We start from the raw sequence: 19,522 nt of genomic DNA on the forward strand, positions 1-19,522 counted from the left end.
AGTTGTTTTTGCATTTCTCCAATGGAGCCTAGGTGACCTGAGAGCTGTCAATCAAGCAGAGATTGTAGATACGGGGGGTGATCTGAGACAAACACACTTACACATTTTCAGATCAGCGTCTTCCAATTTAGAACGAAAAGAAAATGAAAAAGGAAAAACTTCTTTTATTAAAAACACTCCCTGTGATTCTATTTGAAAGCCTTAGTAAGTGTGATGTGAATGATATTAGATAATTATTGCAGCTGATATGGGACAACAGCAATTCTATTCTCACCTGCACATATAAAACTGTATATACCACACTGTGCTTTTGTTATTATTATTCAATCTTACTGTCATTTTAAAATAAAGGTTTCATTACTGATCAGTCACCCCATACTAATTCTTTACTGACAACCATCAATAATTACTTTTTTTTTCAAAAAAAGGAATTTTTTAGTTGACTTAAAAACGCGTAGCTAGGGTTAGCATTGTTACTGATGATGATGACGTAGACCTCAGAGGGTTAATTGACTCCTTAAAAAAAACTCATTATGTTTGTTTTCTGTGATTGTAAACCACGTATATTTTATATTTAGATTAAATAAGTGGAAGGGATTAACAATTATGCAAAAACGTAGTTTTAATTTTATAGGCACTCATTAATGGCCACCTATTATTTACAGCTATTTACAGTTGCATTTGTATAGTTACATAACTATGGATGTGAAGACAGATCTTAAAAAAAAAAGAATTTGATGGACTATTTTTTTTCTTTTGAATTTTCTAAAATAAGCACAGGGTCAAAAATATACACAGGGTGAACCTAATATCTGAATTCATTGTCTCTTAGCAAATTGCATCTTAAAACTTCTTACTGACCACCCAAAGCTCTTTATACTAAAATCTACATTCACCTTTTGAACTCTCAGTGCAATTAGGTGCTTTATCCATCTTGCATGCATACTTACGGTTAATGTAGTAGAAATACTATAAAACCTAACCTGTGAGGCTGATTCTGCAGCTTTAAACTGATAGCTAAGTTATGGCTGTTGCTGTCGTGCCACTGTGAAGCACAGGCTACTTATTTTCAGTCATTTTTATCAGGTCGATCAAATTTCAGCGTATTTTATCATAATATTTCAAGGAAGTTAGTGATAATTATGTTTCTGACGATGCAGAAAAGAATATTGAATGTTTTATTGGTGACTGCAGCTTGCAGGAGCAGCATTTATTAGAGCAAACAAAAGGCAGGGCGTTCTCCACCCTGCAATCAGCTACTGTCTCAAATGACACACTATTTAATTCAACGTGTAAATCTGTTGCCACAAGGTGCAAGTAAAAGCAGCACTTTAGTACAATAGTACAAAATAGTGACCTATTGTCAGTCAAATGCAAACCGAAGAGTAGCCAAAGTAGTGTTTTCAATGGGAATTTTAAGTGAAAATAATATCTAGCCACTTTAGTTTGACAATAACAATAACTAAAGCTGCGTATCCTTCAAATTCTCTGGAACCTGCACAATACTGTTACATAACTGAAAAATATTTTCCACCTGGGATTTTGTGTCTTAGGTCGAGCTTTTTATCCAGCTGCTTTTACCACCATGAGCCCACATCAGTAATTTCCCTCCATCGTTTGCGCTCCCTGTCATACGGAAAGCAACTAGTGAGTGCTGCAGCGATGCTCGGTGGAGTCATTTGTTTGGATCACACCACCAGCTGCTAGCATCTCCTCCTCCGGTGCGTTCAGAGCCTGGTTGTTGCTTCCACATTTAGTGGGAACAATTTCCTCACTTTAGTTTATTGAAATATACTTTATATATTTTTTAAAGTATTGTGCTTTGTTGGAGGTTGTTGAAGTAGCTCCCTTTTTTCTAAATCGTCAGAGGCTGACGAAGCTTTTGCTGTCAAACATGTCTGAGCTGGTCTTACTGTTGTGGAATGCTAAGTCATAATGTCGATGCATCATTGATATTATAACATGACACCTTTATATCATAAAAAAATATATGCAGTACTATCAGAATTCTGAGGTAGTCTGAACACGGGGAACTGACTTGTGACGGATGCAATGTAGCCAGAAACCCAGGGGATAATTCTAGCAGCAGTTTGCTTTATATCACCTCAGCTTTACTCATACAATAACTTCTTGTTATTGTGGCCAAACAATTTAATCTTTGCCTCATCTGACCATAAAAACTTTCCTCGAGAAGGTTTTTTCTTTGTCCATGTAATCAGTTACACATCTCTTGCATAGAGGCTTCTTCCTTGGACAACAGCTTCTCAGTCTATGACAATGATAACCTCATTCAACTGTACACAGTGACACAGGTGTTCCAGGCCTATGCCTTGCCGGTTTATGGATTATTTCACACCATTTAAACCTTTAAAGCTTTCAGATCTTAGCCAAGTGGTTAAACTCCTCAGTAACTTGTACAACAATTTGAACTGTTGGTCTTGGTACATGCAGTTCTTTAGAAATGATTAAATTATTCTTGACTTGTCTAAATCCACAATCCTTCGCCTTGGCTCTGATAAGCTGAAAGATATTTTGGAAATTTCAGTGCCACTGATTTTAATAATCTAAGTGGGTGTGCATACAAAAAGCTTACAATGTCTTTGGGAGGCCAAAAAAAAAGTTGAGCAAAGCTGAGACAATAAGACAAAGTTGTTTCATGTCAGTTCATTATTTGCTCAGAAAATCTGGATTTTATGAAATGAAAAAGATGGGCTCCTCACATTCCCCCTTTTCTATGGGAAGCATTGCTTAACTCTAAGGTTATATCCTGTTCACTTCAAATCTTTTTTAAGAGTAACAGCAGAGCAAGTTAAAATGGGTTGGAGGTGAAAGAGAGCAAAAGGAGCAAGGCAAGCACGAATAAAAATGAAATAACCGACTGGAGGGTTACCTTCTCTTTGTCTCTCATGGATCCTTTACCGAGAATTGACATCTTTGTGAGAGTGTCCTCCTGTAGTCTCTTTAACGAGTTCCCGCGTGGCCCGAGGAGTTTGCCAACAAAGTTAAACTGCAACAGAGAGCAAGAGAGCACGGATCAGTCAGAATCTGTGTGTTTGAGATAAAGAGCAAAGACTTTTATGTCAGTCGCATGTGGTTCAACCACAGATTGAAGCTAATGAAAACTTATCAGTGGTTTTCCTCTTTCATATTTTGATAAAATCACTGAGGAAGCATTTCTGAGATGTCTTATCTGAGGTTCACAGGGTCACCTTTTCATGGGCTGTAATTTTATAGCACAAGAAAAAGCTGTGTGGCTCCGGCCAAAAGTCTTCAAAAAAGAATAATAGCACATGACATTCAAAAGGCACTGTTGCAAGGTTCGGTTTCAGGAGTGGCACAAACACCACGGTAAAAATATCAGTGATGAAGTTGGCATACACATGTTTCATATCTCATAATTACTAAACTGCCAAAAAGATCAACACTTCCAGAAAATAATGCAGGACTTCTTTATCTGTAAATAAAACACGGGACCTCCTCCAGCAAGGTTTGGAAGCTGAAGGTGAAAATCTGGGAAAAGGTGACCTGGAGTCAGGAAACTGTAAGAGAGGAGTGGAAGAAACCGAGTAAGGATTTCCACACCATCCCCACCGGAAACCTCACCTCTATACAGCACATACATCTCTTTGGGCAATAAGCTTGTTGCATGTTATCAAATAAACTCTTAGAAATTATTTTCTTTTCAAAATTATTGTCTTTTATTCATCTTAAAAGTTGATTTCTGCAAACTTTCATTGTCATCTTTCAGATATGATTCTTGACCATTTTCCCCAAAACCAGAGACACACTGGTTTACACAGGCTCAGTAGTAGCATCTCCTTGTGACTAGAACAGATCGTTTTACTTTAGTTTTTGTTTCAGTCTCAGCTTTTGGGTTTTTTTTAATATAAAATGGGGAACATCTGTGAGATTTAAGTACAATAATACAACACAAATTGTTTCTAAGTACATACTTTTCTTTTAGTTTCTTTTAGTTTTTGTTTCATTCTCTAGTTGAAACAACTCGAAACAACTTCATATTTTTCAGTGACTAAAACTGTTTTTCAGGTTTTATTTCTTAGCTTCTTAGTTCAGTTAACTACAATAACCTTATTTCAAAGTGATGTTATATTATGTTATGTTACATTACGATTTGTTACCAATATTCAACACAACGCAGACTGCCAGGTTGGAAAAAAGCGAGCTTGAATCTTGAACTGAACACTGAAATTGTCTATTTAACAAAAACCAAAAACAACTTCTAACAACCAATGCAGAAAGCCAGTAGGACAAGAAAGCAGGAAATACTGAGTGCAATGTACCAAAGAAAAGACTGAGGGGGAATATAAGACACACACCAGAGACAGGGACACTAAGGCATGGGTGAACTCCAAACAACAAGGGAAGAACAAAAACAGACAACCACATGAAGAACTTTCCCTCAACATAAAATAGAATAACAGCAAAAGAAAAAAAAAACCCTGAAATACATAGATACAATAGATACATTTTATTGGGAGAGATGATTTTGATGTGAATGAGCTAGCCAAAAAACCCAACAGGCAGCATATAAAGGAAGAAATGACTCTCTATCCTAAGTGCAGTTTTTATTAACAAACTTGGGCAGCCAGTTTTATTTATTGTTAATTTTGCAGGTGATGAAGGCATAAGAACATCTCCTCATGAGCTTTACCTTGTCAGTTGATGACATTCTCTCAAAGATTGGTATATTTGAATATAAATGTTTCCGTGTAGCATTTCTGGGCCATTGAAGGCTTCTGCAGCTACATCACTTCACAAGGTCACTGCTTTTCAAGCGTAAAAACACAAATGCTACACATTGCCATCTCCAGTGTTGTGCACAGACACCTATCAAAGTCAGAGAACCTCATCACAATTTCACCAGCAGCTGAAGATGGTCAGAGAGACAAAAGGGGAACGATGCATTCCTCCTCCTCCCTATGTTTTCCCTTTAACAGTGAGTTATACAGCTGTCTCCTTCCACTATCTAGGTCATCAATTAGCGAGCAGGAGGTTAAAAAAAACAGCCAGTTTTGTTCTACACCTCACCTATATCTCTCCTGCCTTTTGTTCTGAAAGCGAGTGCTTATTAGGAAGCTCCTGCCAATTCCTGGGTGAAGGATTTGAGAGGCAAGCTTTAGTGATTCGCTCTAATGCAGTAACTGACTGCTGGGTTTTTATCCCGGCCAGGCTGAAATCCAGCCGCTTTCAGATACAGTGTGTTCCTCCAGCTTTTGTAATTACACCGAGTCCTGTGCCTGGATGTGATTGTACACTTAAAGTAAATAACATCCCTCAATGGCCAAGCCTGGGACGAGTCAACTCCTAAAATATATCACGACTCTGAGACAATTGTGACAGAGACTATTTTTAACACTAAGATGTGCCATAGTTACATAGTGCAGGCGCACAGGCTTCTGGGTAATCTTAGCTACCTAGGTAGCATAAAAGTCTGTTAACAGCTGGTGAGGACTCTGTTGCTAGATTCAAGAAGCGTAAAGACAGACGGAGGATGAGGAGAAGAGATGCTCAGAAATTTGTGACTGAGAGAGGAGCGGTGACTGTTCAATGGAGGTTTTTAAGAAATGAGAGTGATTCTGCTTTCGTCTAACGGGTGACCAAATACTTCAAAAATACACGAGTACTCATTTTTGGCCACACCACTGAGCATTAATTTCAATGCCAATGAGCGTGATAATGAGGCACTGGTACTGTAAAACAATAAAAGAGGAAAGTAAAAACCACAGGGACATGAGGAACTGAACTTCAAAGCAAAGCAGAAGGTAAACCAAGAATATACTCAAACAACAGTTATACACACAGAAGGGGGAACATAAGAGTCACGTGAAAAGTAAGAACCACTAAGAATTCCAACTACCATTGTCCTTCATGTAAATATGTAAAAATTGTGTATGTTTCTGTTCTGTGTCTTCTGTACTGTTTGTTTGTATATGTGTCTTTCTTGCTGCTGTTACACCCAAATTTCCCCTTGTGGGACAATTAAAGGATTATTCTATTCTATTCTACAAGCATCAATCATCACAAAAACTCTGACAAAATGAATTGTCAGGTGAAGAATATTCAATTCAAAATTATCTACGCAAACAAAGCGCGCGCCCCCTCGAAAGGAATCGAGTTTACAAAAGGATGATGAAAGCAGACAGCGGCACCAGGGCAAACAGAGGGTGTCAGGAAATGTTGTAAATGTGCTGAGTTTAACCGATGTCCTGAGCATCCATCATTTCCACCTGGATGGAGCTTTGATCATTGAGCTGTGCCGTCTCCTGAACAATGATTTGCAGAGCCAGATCACACAGTTGACATCTTTGCGCATTACCAAAGCTTTTATGCACCCTTTCCTTCCTTCTGACAGGTTGTGTATCGGACACGACATCCGGGATGTTTGTGTAGATATCTCAGTCCTCTGGCTACCAACTGTGTGTACCCACCGATGGGTAAAAACACTTGAACAAGCAGAAAAGAGTATTTTCTGATCAGGAACAAAGCATTGCTGTGTATACCGTGTACAAGTGTAGCGTAGAAGCCCTATCAAATGTGCATACATGGGCATCAGGCAGAAAGCAAAAAGAAGCTAATTTACAGGGAGAGAAAATCAGACGGGCTGTGAAACAGAAATGAATGCAGACATAAATTTACTCTGCTGGCAGAGCAATTGAGGCTCAGTGGAATAAGGGACACAATTACAGAGAAGCTGGCTTTCTGCTGAGCTGAGAGGACAAATGCCCTTCTTCATTTAGATACAGTGTTTTCTACAGAGGACAGTTTAAAGAGAGACAGAATCTACTCAAAGAGAAACGTGTCAGGGTGCTCTTCGTTTGAATTCAGATCCTACACACTGTCTCATTAGTCTGTGCTAACCACACAGTCTACACCTGAAGAAATCCCCCCACCAGCATCCTCTTCAAGACCACATTACACTAATTAGACAAATTAACGTTGCATTTTGTATCCAATCACTGCATTGGATCTTTTTGTTGCAACAAACAAAAAAAGCACAAAAACAGAATATACGAGGCTCATCAGCAGAAAATCAATTTCTGAAATAGTTATTTTGATCATCATTTTAGAGGAAACAATATTCTCTGTTTTTTGGAGGGTTTTGTTGCTCTTTCTATGAGTGAAGAGCCATAGTTTGATGAAGGAGCTGCAGAAAGGGTTAGAAATGGCAGACAGTGATGGGGGAAAAGATATTTAGGGCCTCAGGCATTTATATAAAAATGGCTTTAAATGCCAAAGCATTTAGTTTCCAAAAATAATTGGTCAAATTTGAGGCCAAGCATGGGTATTGAAGATTAACACTGACACAGCTAAAAGCATAAGGTGTGGATTACCAAGGGGGCGAATTGGCAAAGCTTTCTAGGTTCTGTGGTAACACTTCACTTTGGTCATTTTTTATGATATAATATATACAGTACCACTAAAACACATCATGTAGTTAGCTTCAAAAGGAACTCAAGTTGGGTAGCTAAATATGAGAAATTATAGAGTGCAAATCTCAGTGGACCTCAACATTATATCAAATATTTACTATATATTCTAACATACTTGTAAGAATTGCACAAACTCTGTTAATTGCCTTCTAAGCTGTAATTGTATTTATGTTTACAGTGTTTCAAAAAATTGTTGCACCTATTTCCCGTTTTTCAGTAAAATATAAAAGAAATGAATGATGGTCCAAGTCTTTTTACATTTATATACTATTCTTTAAAAAACTGATAAATAAAAATGTAGCACTCCAGCTAATAAAGCCATGGTTATACGTATCACTGAAGGAGTCAAGAAGTAGTGTTTGGTACTCAAGCTAACCAGCTAACTAAGTTAGGCCATAGAGGGAAATCAGAAGAATACTGACACATATCACCTCATTTATTCTCTGGACATTTTGGGGAGTTTGGAGGGTTTTGTGACCTCCTCTCTATCCTTAATGATGAGTTCATATATATCTATTAGGGGTGCAACGATATTCGTATCGATATTGAACCGTTCGATACAGTGCTTTCGGTTCGGTACGCATATGTATCGAACAATACAACATTTGTAATTTATTTTATCAACTTTCCTTCTGACGATGCTGTCTGTGTTGAGTGCTCAGTGAATCTGCGTTCGACTACTCCGCCTAGGCTGCACTGTCGAGCGCAGATCCACTGAGCGCTCAACACAGACAGCATAGTCAGAAGGAAGAGAGCAGGGCAAGCTAGCAAGACAGAAGTTAAGCTCTCCTTGCAACATGGACCTCCCCCACTCTCATTCAGATCTGGCGTTTGGAATTATTTTGGTTTTCATGTGATGTATGACCCTGAAGGTAAGCGAGTCATGGACTAAAGTAAAACAGTATGTTAGATGTGCCATGCAATGCTCAATTACATGGGTGGGAACTAGTGTGTTAGCGCAGTTAGCTCGTTAACGTGTTGGCCGTCTAGCCCCATGCACGGGGCGATCGGCGGTAGCTCGTTAACGGAGATTTGCCGTGTTGTGGCGTCAAGGTCATTTCAACGAGATTAACCTGAAAGCACTAGTGGGAACACAACGAATATGACTGCACATTTACGCCGACATCATCCTAGTGCAAAGACAAAAACAACAAGCATGCTACTAACTTTAGCCGAGTCATTTAGACAGCTGTTAGCACATGATTCTCCTTATGCTGCTGAGAATATAGCCCAGAAGAAGCGGATAGTATAGCTTTTATTTTGGAAAGAGACATTTCTCTGTAATAAACTCTCTTTTCCAAAGATGAGTGATTCCTCAATCAGATACAGGGCTCGCAATATCGCTAGCCCGACGTCCCGGGGCTAGCGATTTTTTCCAGTCGGGCTACCAAAATCTATCTCTTCCCTGCCCGTCGGGCTATTGTAGGAAGGAAAAATATATGTCAATGCTTTTGCATTCTTTCAGAAATGTAGCTGGGTAATTATGTCATTGGCATCGGTGAGCCACTGTCAATATATATTGACAGTGGCAAATTCAAACGCGATTTCAATATGTCACATATGTGACATATTGAAATCGCGTTTGAATTTGCGCTTGTTTTTTTGCTTTCACTTTGCAATCGCGCGAACTGTGTATAGAGAGCGACAGCACTGATCTGTGAGTGATGATAATTTGTGCACCAATTCCTCTGACATCGTCTTATTAATCGTTAGCTTACTATACAAACATGACAAGTGAAATCTCCAGCAGCAAGCTTAAACATGTGAGAGGTTGATCGCGCAGAGAATCGCTGAGCTTATGTGAGTGCGTGTGTAAAACCAGCAGCATATATATTTTAGTTCTGCTGAGCCAAATAAGACAGGTCAGGGTGAAGAAGTGACAGCCAAAGAAAAGCTTACCACAAAACGGAGAAGTTATGACAAATCAGACTATAAGGCAAAAAGAAAGTGCAGCTTTATGGTTTCATGGACAAAAGAATTTCTGTGGCTGCAATATGACGAGCTAAATAACCAGGGCTGCACATAAGTGGTCCGCAGGTGCGCATTCGCTGTCAAAATAAAAAACACGCACAAGGGTTAGGGTTAAATTTAAAAACTGTACTTTTGAGTTAAAATATATATTTATAATTTTAATAAATGACAAATTAAAAAGGCATGAACATTTTTTTTGTATCGAAAAAATATCGAACCATGACACCAAAGTATCGAACCGAACCGAACCGTGAATTTTGTGTATCGTTGCACCCCTAATATATATATAATCTGATGCCTACGTAGACGTTTTTTTCCTATAATCTGACCTTAACAATGTCAGAAACCCCTCACTTCAGAAGAAGTAGAAGAAGAAGTAATGAGTTAGCAGGAGGGTGGCCCTTGAGCTAAAGCAGCTTGTATTAGACAGTGAATGAACTAAAGTGTTGCACCAAGATGAAAAATATAAAGAGGAATAATTTGTAAGTGCTAATAAAATTAACATGCTAATAAAGCTATTCTAATAGGTCTCAAGGATAAAAAATGGGCAAACAATATTTCACTTGCCAGTAGAGATATTATAATACCAGTAAACAGTTTTGCATGTATGGTCTCTGAAAGCTTTCAGATGAAATCATTTTCATGGTGCATTCTGGGTTTTCCAAAAAGCAAAAGCAAAAAGCTTCTGCCATGATGTGTTCAATATTGACAAGCAATGCTTATGTTTCTTAAAGCTAATTTAAAGCCAGCTGTGCTCAAGTGGTGCATGCACATTCCTAAATTGTGTTGCCTTCATCATATAACCCCACAGTAAACCTGTTTTAATGTAAAAGTGTGGCAGGACGAGATCTTTAAAGAGGAGCAGAGCAGCTCATTTTTGCCCCATGGCTATGTAGCAGCTTAATCCAGTCATGTTACACTAATGTTACAGATAATATAGTGACATGATGTAATGGCATGTGTTTGGAGCTATTTTAAGTTTGTGGCTGTTTAAACAGGGATCATGCAGATTTGCTTTGTACCGGTTTGATTAAAGCCAGTAAATGTCACAGAGAAGTCTTAATCCCGTTATTTGAACACATCATGAGGCAGTCGGTACATCTGCACACATCTCCTCATATGGACCGTACTCCACATATATAAGTCTATACTGAGCAAATAGCTGTAATCCCTGCTGTTTATCAGATATCAAAATCTGTCTGACTTCCAGTGTGATTGATGCTTTGGGGTTTGGCTAATGCTTCCGTTATCAGGAAGGATTATATGACTTATGAAAACCTGCCCGGGCTTCTGTAGCCGCTTCATGTCATTAGACTGTGTGAGAGGATTGTGCTGCTGCTGTCTGTAATCACCAAAAAAACAACCTGATGTATTTAATCACAGGTTGTCACTTGCTGCTCTGTTGTGCTGTTACTTGACTGAAAAATAAATAGATGCAAATACACAGACCCCTCCCTGCCAAAAAAAAAAAAAAAAAAGTTAATTGTTGTATTTTGGCCCAGCTTGTTTTCTGAAACCAAAAAATTGTGGATGATTAGAAAGAATAGGGGACACAGGAAGAGAAAGGATGTCTGATTAATCATGCTTAACTTGAAGGGGGCGGGAGTGGTGGTGGGCACATCTGAGCTCTTTTCATCATTTGCTGAATGTATTACTGCAAGTCTGGCGAAAGGTGTGCGCACAGAGAGCAAGTGCCGAGTGATTGTGCTGAGGACAGCAGGACAGGAGCGACAGCAGAAGGATAAATCACAGCTCCCAGCCCAGAGAAACGCCACAGTCTGAACTGGAAATAAACCGGTGGGACTCCTTACGCCTCACTAATGACCTGTGGTGCTTTGTGCCAAAAGAGAGCTTTCTAGGAGAAGGCCTACAGAACCAAGAAGGGTACAGATGAGCTCTGATAGCGCATCGACGTTCAAAAGGTAGAATATTTTTAGTTCCTGGGTAGGCGTGACATTATGTGTCATAGTGATTTATGTCGACAAGGGTTCGATTAAACGTAAAAGACAGCTAACTTAACAGTACTGCCATGTTCACAACACCCCGCACCACATAGTGGATCCCTTTGTAAGCGTCATTCTTTCCAGTATTTTAGAAATTCTAAATAATTCATCAGTGTTGGGTATTAAAAATCACTGCTGACACACGGCTCTCAGCCTAGAATTTGCTGCATGGTGTCCTTGCCTGCTTCATTTTGATAAAAAGCTGTGTTTGCAGACGATGGATTTAACCTCTCTGCACGTGCTCCTAAACGGCCATTTGGAAAATGGCAGTGCCACTTCAATGCCAGAAGCCAAAAGGTGATGCTTGCAGCTCAGGAGAAAAGCCATTCAAGTCAGACAGATCACTCTTGCCACTGCTACCTGTCAGATAGAACAAATTGAATTTGTCTTCCTCCGGTGGCTTGTAGGAGCTCTAAACAGCATATTAGTGGCTCTACTTATCAAAGTTGTCAAAGCAAATCTGTTTAGCTGTGAACCTGGGAGACTCAGATCAGTCTCAGATAGCATTACACACATATGTATGTCGTACACAGGCAGTGCTAATTGAGATTATTTTATTTAGCTGAATTACTTTGAGGTTTACAACAGAGTGCATCTTCACCTTACCTGATGATGAATGCATCGTCTTTCCACAGTACAGACAAAGACCTTTATATGGAAATCTAAACTAAATGTGGTTTTACTTTTTAAACACTTTGAGTTCATTTGACTATTATTTCAACAGATTTTTAAAAACATGAATGAACATGAAATGTGCTTTAAACAGCTGCAATGTCTCAAAGGCTTTAGCTAGCAAAATGTTAGCATTACATGCATTAATATCTATAGAATACAACTATGGAGACTGCATTAATGTAACATACAGTACGTATTGATAAATTAGATTTGACTCTATTTGAATTCCTGGTGTATGCCTATACAATTCACAAAATGCATCTATCTATAGTTTGTCAAGGTTCAGCAGGGGATTCAGTCCTTAAAAATATATGAAATCCCTTTTAAGCCTCAGACAAATTGATTAAATAAAAATTAAAGAAAGAAAAGATGGAGCAAACAGATTTTTAAAGTTTTAAAAAGATGTTACGAGGGACCTTTTTTTTTTGCATTTTTTTGTAAAAATCTCTAGTTTATAATGTTTCATTAAAAAGTACATAAAGTGTTAACTCCTGTTTGATCTACAGTCTTTCACAAATACAAACTAAGTGCTACGTGTGAAATAATAACAATAATAAAGCATGGTGTATCACTGATGTTTATATGCTGAAATGTCACTCTGAGTCTGGTGTTGAGATTGATGAAACCAAACCTAGAGGTTTGTTGGTTCAGCTTTGTCCTCTCCAGTGGTATACTGAAGGTTGCCGCTATCCTTCCCGTGGGGGCTGAGATGAAAACTTGAGCGATGTCCCCCAACTAGGAGCAGCCCTCTCACTTTTACACCAAGCCTCCTCATCACGCTCCCAGTGGGAAATCCCTGTCACGCATCGAGCTTGTGGCTCCAGTAAATGTAGCTGTCGATGAAGGCTCCTGCTGGCGGGTGAGGCTGAAGTGCTCTCAAATGTGCCAACAGTATTATCACTCAAAACGGCTTTACATGGAGGTCATTGTGAAGCCGACCGTCCTGGACTCTATATTTGTGACTTATGGGCCACATTGCAATCACGCTCTCCCCATACAAGCGATAAATTGTCATGAGAAAAACAGCTTCTAGAGCTTGTAAAAGACCCAGAATCTCCCATGTTTCACAAGGAATCGTTTGACATTCAATAAAATGAAATCCACTGCGAGGTTATTCGTTGACAAATTAATATACAGATGCATCACAGCGTCACTGACCAAGGTCAACACAAAGGAGAGTTTGGTGCTGGAGAGAGGAACAATTAGAATTAAAGTTATACATTTCAAAAGCTTAAACAGTTCTTTAGACAGAAAGTAACCTCCCTAACATCGTCCTACCCCAGTTCTGTCATCCGACTCTCTGCCTGAACACCATCTACCGGATATGCTACATCTAATAACATAAAGCATCAACAAAAAGTGTCAAGTGGCTGTTGGAAGGAATTTAAATCAAAAGTAGAGCCACTGTAGTTGACTTCATTATCTATAAATAACGCAATCTAAAATTCTCTATCTGTGCACATCACATTCTTGGAGAAGTCTCTGGTGGTGATACCATAACACTTACTTTAGGAAACTGCTTGACTGGTATTAAAACTTTCTGGCCCAGTTTCATGTTCTTGTTGATGACGACATCGATGAACTTCTCCTCCTCCTTCCCCTCGTCTTTCTGAATTTTTTCAATCTCTGGAAAGAAGCAAGAAAAAAAAGATGAGCCTGTGTTGAAAAGCATGAACTTACAGGTCTGGAGCAGCAGAGAAGTACTAGTGCAAAAAATACATATCTTCACTGAAAGAATAATTGAAGTTTCTTTTATTTTGGGATGCACTGTTTTCAGCACAAGAACAAGATGAGAGTACATGAGTATACGATAGCGGTTAGCCTTGCCTGTCATAATGCCTGGAAACTGCTACACTGGCTACTTGTGTCACACAGTAATGAACACAAAACTCGCTTCTGGTAAAAGCTTTTTCTTCAAAGTCCTGAACTGTTCAACCTCAAGTGAATGCTGCTTCTCAAATTGCTGAGAAAATGTCAAAAGGCTCCTTAAAGTTTTTCAATTTGACACATTAGGATTGTGTCTTTTGTTCAAAACCCAGCTACAGCACATTTACAAAACACACAAACACAGAGTAAATTGTTACTAAAAAGCAAATATTTAGGTTTTTTCTCCTCTGCAAGAACCTCAAACAATTTTACAAGTAAAGCTTTGTTTAAAGGACATGAGAGTGTTTTTCATGATTTTCTCCAACTTTTCTAATACACAGTAAAAGCTATAACTATAAAACTGTAAACTATAAAATTCCACATTGCAACCTAAAATTGGGCATAAATGAAACATGAAAGAATATGGAAATCTGGTGCAGTATATTAAATCTTTTTGCGTCACTGAGGAGTCATTTAGTGTTGTTCTGAAAAAATAATGTTTTAACGAGCGCAAACAAAACAAGTGTTTTAAAGGTTGGAGATGATCCAATGGAAACTAAACCCCTGACCCTATTACCTCGAAGCCTTGCATACTAAAACGGTATTTTATTATGTTTACTCATGTGATTAAGCACAATTGGCTGAAATCTGTGTCTTTCAGAAGCTGTAAAAACTTGAGATTTTAAGATATATTTATGCAATGTGTGATTTTGTGAACATTTATGGCATCATTGTGATGCCATAGGGCTGCCATAGAGTGCGTTTAATAAAATGTGTTTTACAGCTCTCCCCATGGTTTCTTGATTTTTTTTTTTCAAGGTCAATTTTGACCTTGGGCGCTAACAATGAAGGTAAAGGTCAAATGCTTTACCAACCTAGGTACTCATGTCCCCCAAGACCTAGTATATTGTTGTGAAGTTTGACTAAGATCCATGAAAATTGTGGGTAATATAAAGTTTTGACCTTGACCCGATTTTCACCTAAATTAAATCAGCTCGAGCTGTTATTGGTTTCCACCATCACACAAAATGTGAAAACGATATCTTGAAAACTGTGGGTGCTAGACTGGTAGCACCGATTACATACCCCCTCACTTCAGGGGGAGAACAAAATAAACACAACTGAACCAGTGACAGCAGTACAGTATGTTCTGAGTCAGTTTTAAGTACTGACCTACTTTAAATTACTTCTGAAAACACATTTTTTACAGTCTTATTTTTTCATGTGCTTTTATTATATGTGATCTTTATCTTAGATTTCTTTTTTATTGCCTGCTTATAATTATTTCCCACTGATATATTGTTATTGTATTATTCTTTCTGCTTTCTGGCTTTTGTTCTTTTACTGGTATTCATAATTTCTCTTGCTATTTTATGTTTTCCATTGCGTATCCTTGTTTCTTGTTACTTCTTGCACACTTGCTAAGCCAAAGGTTGCTGGTTTGTTTCCAGTAGGAAAGGGCATCTGGTATAAACCTCTGTCTAATTGAACATGCAGCGTAATCCCTTGTGGCGAGGGAGCAGCTGAATGTACCTGATTTTTTCAGGTGGTGACTGTTTCCACTAATAACTTCACCTGTGAGTCTGAATGAAATTAAACCCTCACTAACTAGTTCTTTCTACTGTTTCCTTGCAGTCTGTATTTATGCATTAAAATGCCAATAAAGGTTTCCAGTCACGTGAAGAAAAGCAATTTCTTCACCTGCTCTTATCCACTGTTGCTTTGTTTTGTTGTGAGAGTGCAAATGAATGCAGAAGAAACTCAAATGAAAGCTGTCTGTATGCAGGAAAACTGCTCCGTCTGCCACAATCTTCTAATCATATCATTTCTTGTAAACTTTGCTGCAGGGTGACAGCAGCATCCACCTTTCTCATTCTGGCAGAGAAAGCTGCAGCATGAAGGGTGAGTCAAAAAGGGGGCGCTCATTTAGCTCCTAAATATTTTTGCATGTTGAAATTGTTAATACAAAAAAAAGTGCTCAAAAGAATGAGCACCTCTATGAGAGCAGAAGCTTTGGCAGGTGTATGTTAACACAATACCACAATCATGCCAGGAGCAGCTGTCCCAGTAAATTTACCCCAAACTCAGACCATTCGGTGATAAAGAAACAAGAGATCTAAATGTCTGGCTCTGAAGGCCCTCAGTTACAATGTTAAATGTTAAAGTTGCAGACGGTACAATTAGAAGAAGGCTGAACAAGTACAGCTTGTTTGGAAATGTTGCCTGGAGCAAGGCTCCAGCAAAGCATCTGAACAACTCGCAAGACTTTTGGTTACAAGACGAGACCAATGTTTGGCCATAGTACACATCACCACGTTTGGTAAAAACCCCGACACAGCATATAAGCACTATCACATCAAACCAACTATCCAGAATGCTGTTGGTGATTTGGGCTTGAAGTCACTGAATTGACTATAACATGCTTGGTTTGTTTGGTAAATCTCACTGATCATAATGTGTCAACAATAAAATTATTACTTAATTAAATTATAACATTTGTTTGTGTTATACAAATTAGAGGCTCCATGGTGTAATGGATGACACATTTGCTTATCTTACCTCACTGTGACTCCTGTGATGCATGTGTCACATGAATTTAAGGTGAATGAATTACTAAATTACCAATAAACAGTATATAGTATATATAACAAGTGATATTCAAAATTCATTATTACCATGATTATAAAAACAATAAATTGAGATGCTATTGGGACTCTCTCTGTGGGGACACAGATCTTTTCTAAGCCTGGAAATGGGAAAGAAAATGACCCTCATCAGTATATTTTTTACTGTCAAACTCTTAGTTCCCTTCAGTATCACCCATCTCACCTATTGGCTGAGTCACAGCCATCATTAATACTTTCTAATTTGAGCAGAGACACCGATTTACTTGAGCACACACGACATGCGCTACAGTCTCTTTCATGTTCCTGTGGAAAAAAATGAAAGGGAGGACACTGGCACTTGCACCTCCAGGCTACCAAAAATACTGGCTGTCACGCCTCTTCTTTCGGGAGAGGGAGACTTTGATGTATTTGGAGATGTAACCTTGAACATTTAATCAGATGGATAACATCTGTGTTTTAGCGCCAGGAAAATGGTTTTGCAGAGAGGTGCAGGAGGGGTCCGCGACAAAGACTCGGGGCTAAAAGCCCAACAGGAGGAAAGGGTGAGGGAGAAGGTGAACTCCATCACAGATTTATGTCTCCCGCACAAAATGATTTTCCAACAGGACAAAAAAACATTAGATAAAACCAGAACAATCAACCTTTGTTTTTTGAGTCGAGGTTTACGAAGACGACTTGAGAATCTGATCTGACAGTGATTAGATGAAGGCAAAACAAGGTCTGTTTCTGTTTCTATAAAGTTGAACACACTCTGGTTTAACACATCACATGAGCAGATGCACCACATACCCGTTTTTCAATTACAAGAGCTGACCATATCAGCTCTGCAAACTAGAAACTGCGAGCCAATTGTAATTTCCCAACAAAGCTCTGCAGCATTACATTAGCAGAATGTAATTAAAACCTTTGATACGAGTTTTAACGGGGATAAAAGAAGTATCAGCGAGATGGAGATATCTTTAAGCTTTGGTTTATCCCAAAGGGGGCACGGAGTTAATGTTGTCTTTTTTCTGAGAAAAAAGACAACATTAATATTAATGCATCACCTAGCAACATGCCAAGACAGAGTTTCCTCCTTTCACCAGGCTTTACGTTGGGAGACAGTAAGTGAGACTGTGATTCAACTGCATTCCCCCTCTCAAGCTTACAGCACAAGAAAACGCTGTATTTCAAGTCCAAATGAGCCCCAACAGGGCAGTGCAATCAATCAGCAGGTGTAATAGGCAGCCAAAACAGCAGTTTCAAATGAGCTCACCCTCTAAACATGGCATCAGAATCAGCTAGTGCAAATTAACCAACCACAGTTTCCTCCAAAATCCTGTTTGCGGCACAGAAATGTAGAAAATGTGGAACTGAGAAGCTCCTCCACCTCAGAGTCCTGCTCACACCAAAGAGATGAAACATGCATCACTGACACATGCACTGTGTGCCTGTTGTTTTCTTTTTTCTTTCCTACCAGCTCTATCAGATTCCTCTGTTCCAACTCAATTTGCTTGTCTATGCACGAGGCACGACAAAAACTTCTATTGAATTTTCATGTAGGGCTGCTCGATTATGGCAAAAATGATAATCATGATTATTTTCAGTGAAACTGAGATCTCGATTATTTGACGATATTTATTTAACAATAACAATGTATTGAATAATGACTTTACAGATTGTCAAAAAATAATATAAAATAGTGTGCAAATACTGATAACAGTGCAAATGTTTGCAATATAAAAAATAAATGAAAAATGTAAACATCTATGTTTAGTAAACTTTGCAGTGTTGCTCTGTGGTGCAGCTACGACACCGTAGCAAAGTTTACACACTGTGTCTACTTGATCCACGTCTGACTCCGCGAACCCATAATGTTTCCACACCACTGAAGTTTTTTTTTACCTCTCTTTTCAACCAACGGCAGACAGTCACTCTCCTCTCCAAATAACTTCTGCTTAGCTTTCCGAGCTTCCCTCGGGTCCTCTTAATCAGCGGTCCCCAAACCCCGGGCCTCGGACCGGTACCGGTCCGTGAGTCGTTTGGTACCGGGCCGCGAGAGTTGAGGCTCAGGTGTGAAATGTATGGTTTTCAGGGTTTTTATCTGTTTTCAGCGTTATTTTGTTATCGTTTTTATCATTTACTCGGTTTTCCTTGCTCTTTTCACGTGTGTTATGAATAAATTTTCTTTTTTTCGGTACGGGTACTAGTTTTATTTTGTTGTATTTATCCGCGACACCTTAAAGGCCGGTCCATGAAAATATTGTCGGGCATAAACCGGTCCATGGCGCAAAAAAGGTTGGGGACCGCTGCTCTTAATTGTTGTGACACGTGTTCGAAATGCAGAGAGGTGCGCTCGATTTGCCACACGGAGCAGCACGAGAGTAAAGCATGAGGGAGGGGCTAATAATCGGCTCAGTCATTTTTAATGATCGTTGAAAGCCCAGATCGTAATCGTGATTAAAATTCGATTAATTGAGCAGCCCTATTTTCACCCCAACTTCTTGCATCTGAAATTGGTAAATGGTAAATGGCCTGTATTTGTATAGCGCTTTTTCTAGTCCCTAAGGACCCCAAAGTGCTTTACACAACCAGTCATCCACCCATTCACGCACACATTCACACACTGGTGATGGCAGCTACATTGTAGCCACAGCCACCCTGGGGCGCACTGACAGAGGCGAGGCTGCCAGACACTGGCGCCACCGGGCCCTCTGACTACCACCAGTAGGCAACGGGTGAAGTGTCTTGCCCAAGGACACAACAACCAAGACTGTTCAAGCTCGAACCGGCAACCTTCCGATTACAAGGCGAACTCCCAACTCTTGAGCCACGATCGCCCCTTGTTTAAGGTACGCTCTCAGAAACAGGGGTACAGTAAGAGTCTCCCTGCAAATAAAACCTACATAAATGTACCATCTCAGGCTAATTTTCTGGACCAAAAAGGTTC

The 19,522-nt window shown here is 39.2% G+C and overlaps 1 protein-coding gene across 4 annotated transcripts in view; it reads right to left on the bottom strand.

The window, feature by feature from the left end:
• khdrbs3 (KH domain containing, RNA binding, signal transduction associated 3) overlaps positions 1-19,522 on the bottom strand; it is a 191,241-nt gene that overhangs the window by 63,530 nt on the left and 108,189 nt on the right. For all 4 annotated transcript variants that reach the window (XM_040021132.1, XM_040021131.1, XM_040021130.1 and 1 more), the window contains 2 exons: positions 13,608-13,726; positions 2,891-3,007 (listed from right to left, as the gene is read on the bottom strand). In XM_040021132.1, the coding sequence (XP_039877066.1) occupies positions 2,891-3,007; positions 13,608-13,726 (236 nt within the window). The remainder of the gene's footprint in view (positions 1-2,890; positions 3,008-13,607; positions 13,727-19,522) is intronic.

The sequence above is a fragment of the Simochromis diagramma genome, unplaced genomic scaffold (genome assembly GCF_900408965.1).
Source record: "Simochromis diagramma unplaced genomic scaffold, fSimDia1.1 OVJJ01000753.1, whole genome shotgun sequence".
In the NCBI taxonomy this organism is placed as follows: Eukaryota; Metazoa; Chordata; class Actinopteri; order Cichliformes; family Cichlidae; genus Simochromis; species Simochromis diagramma.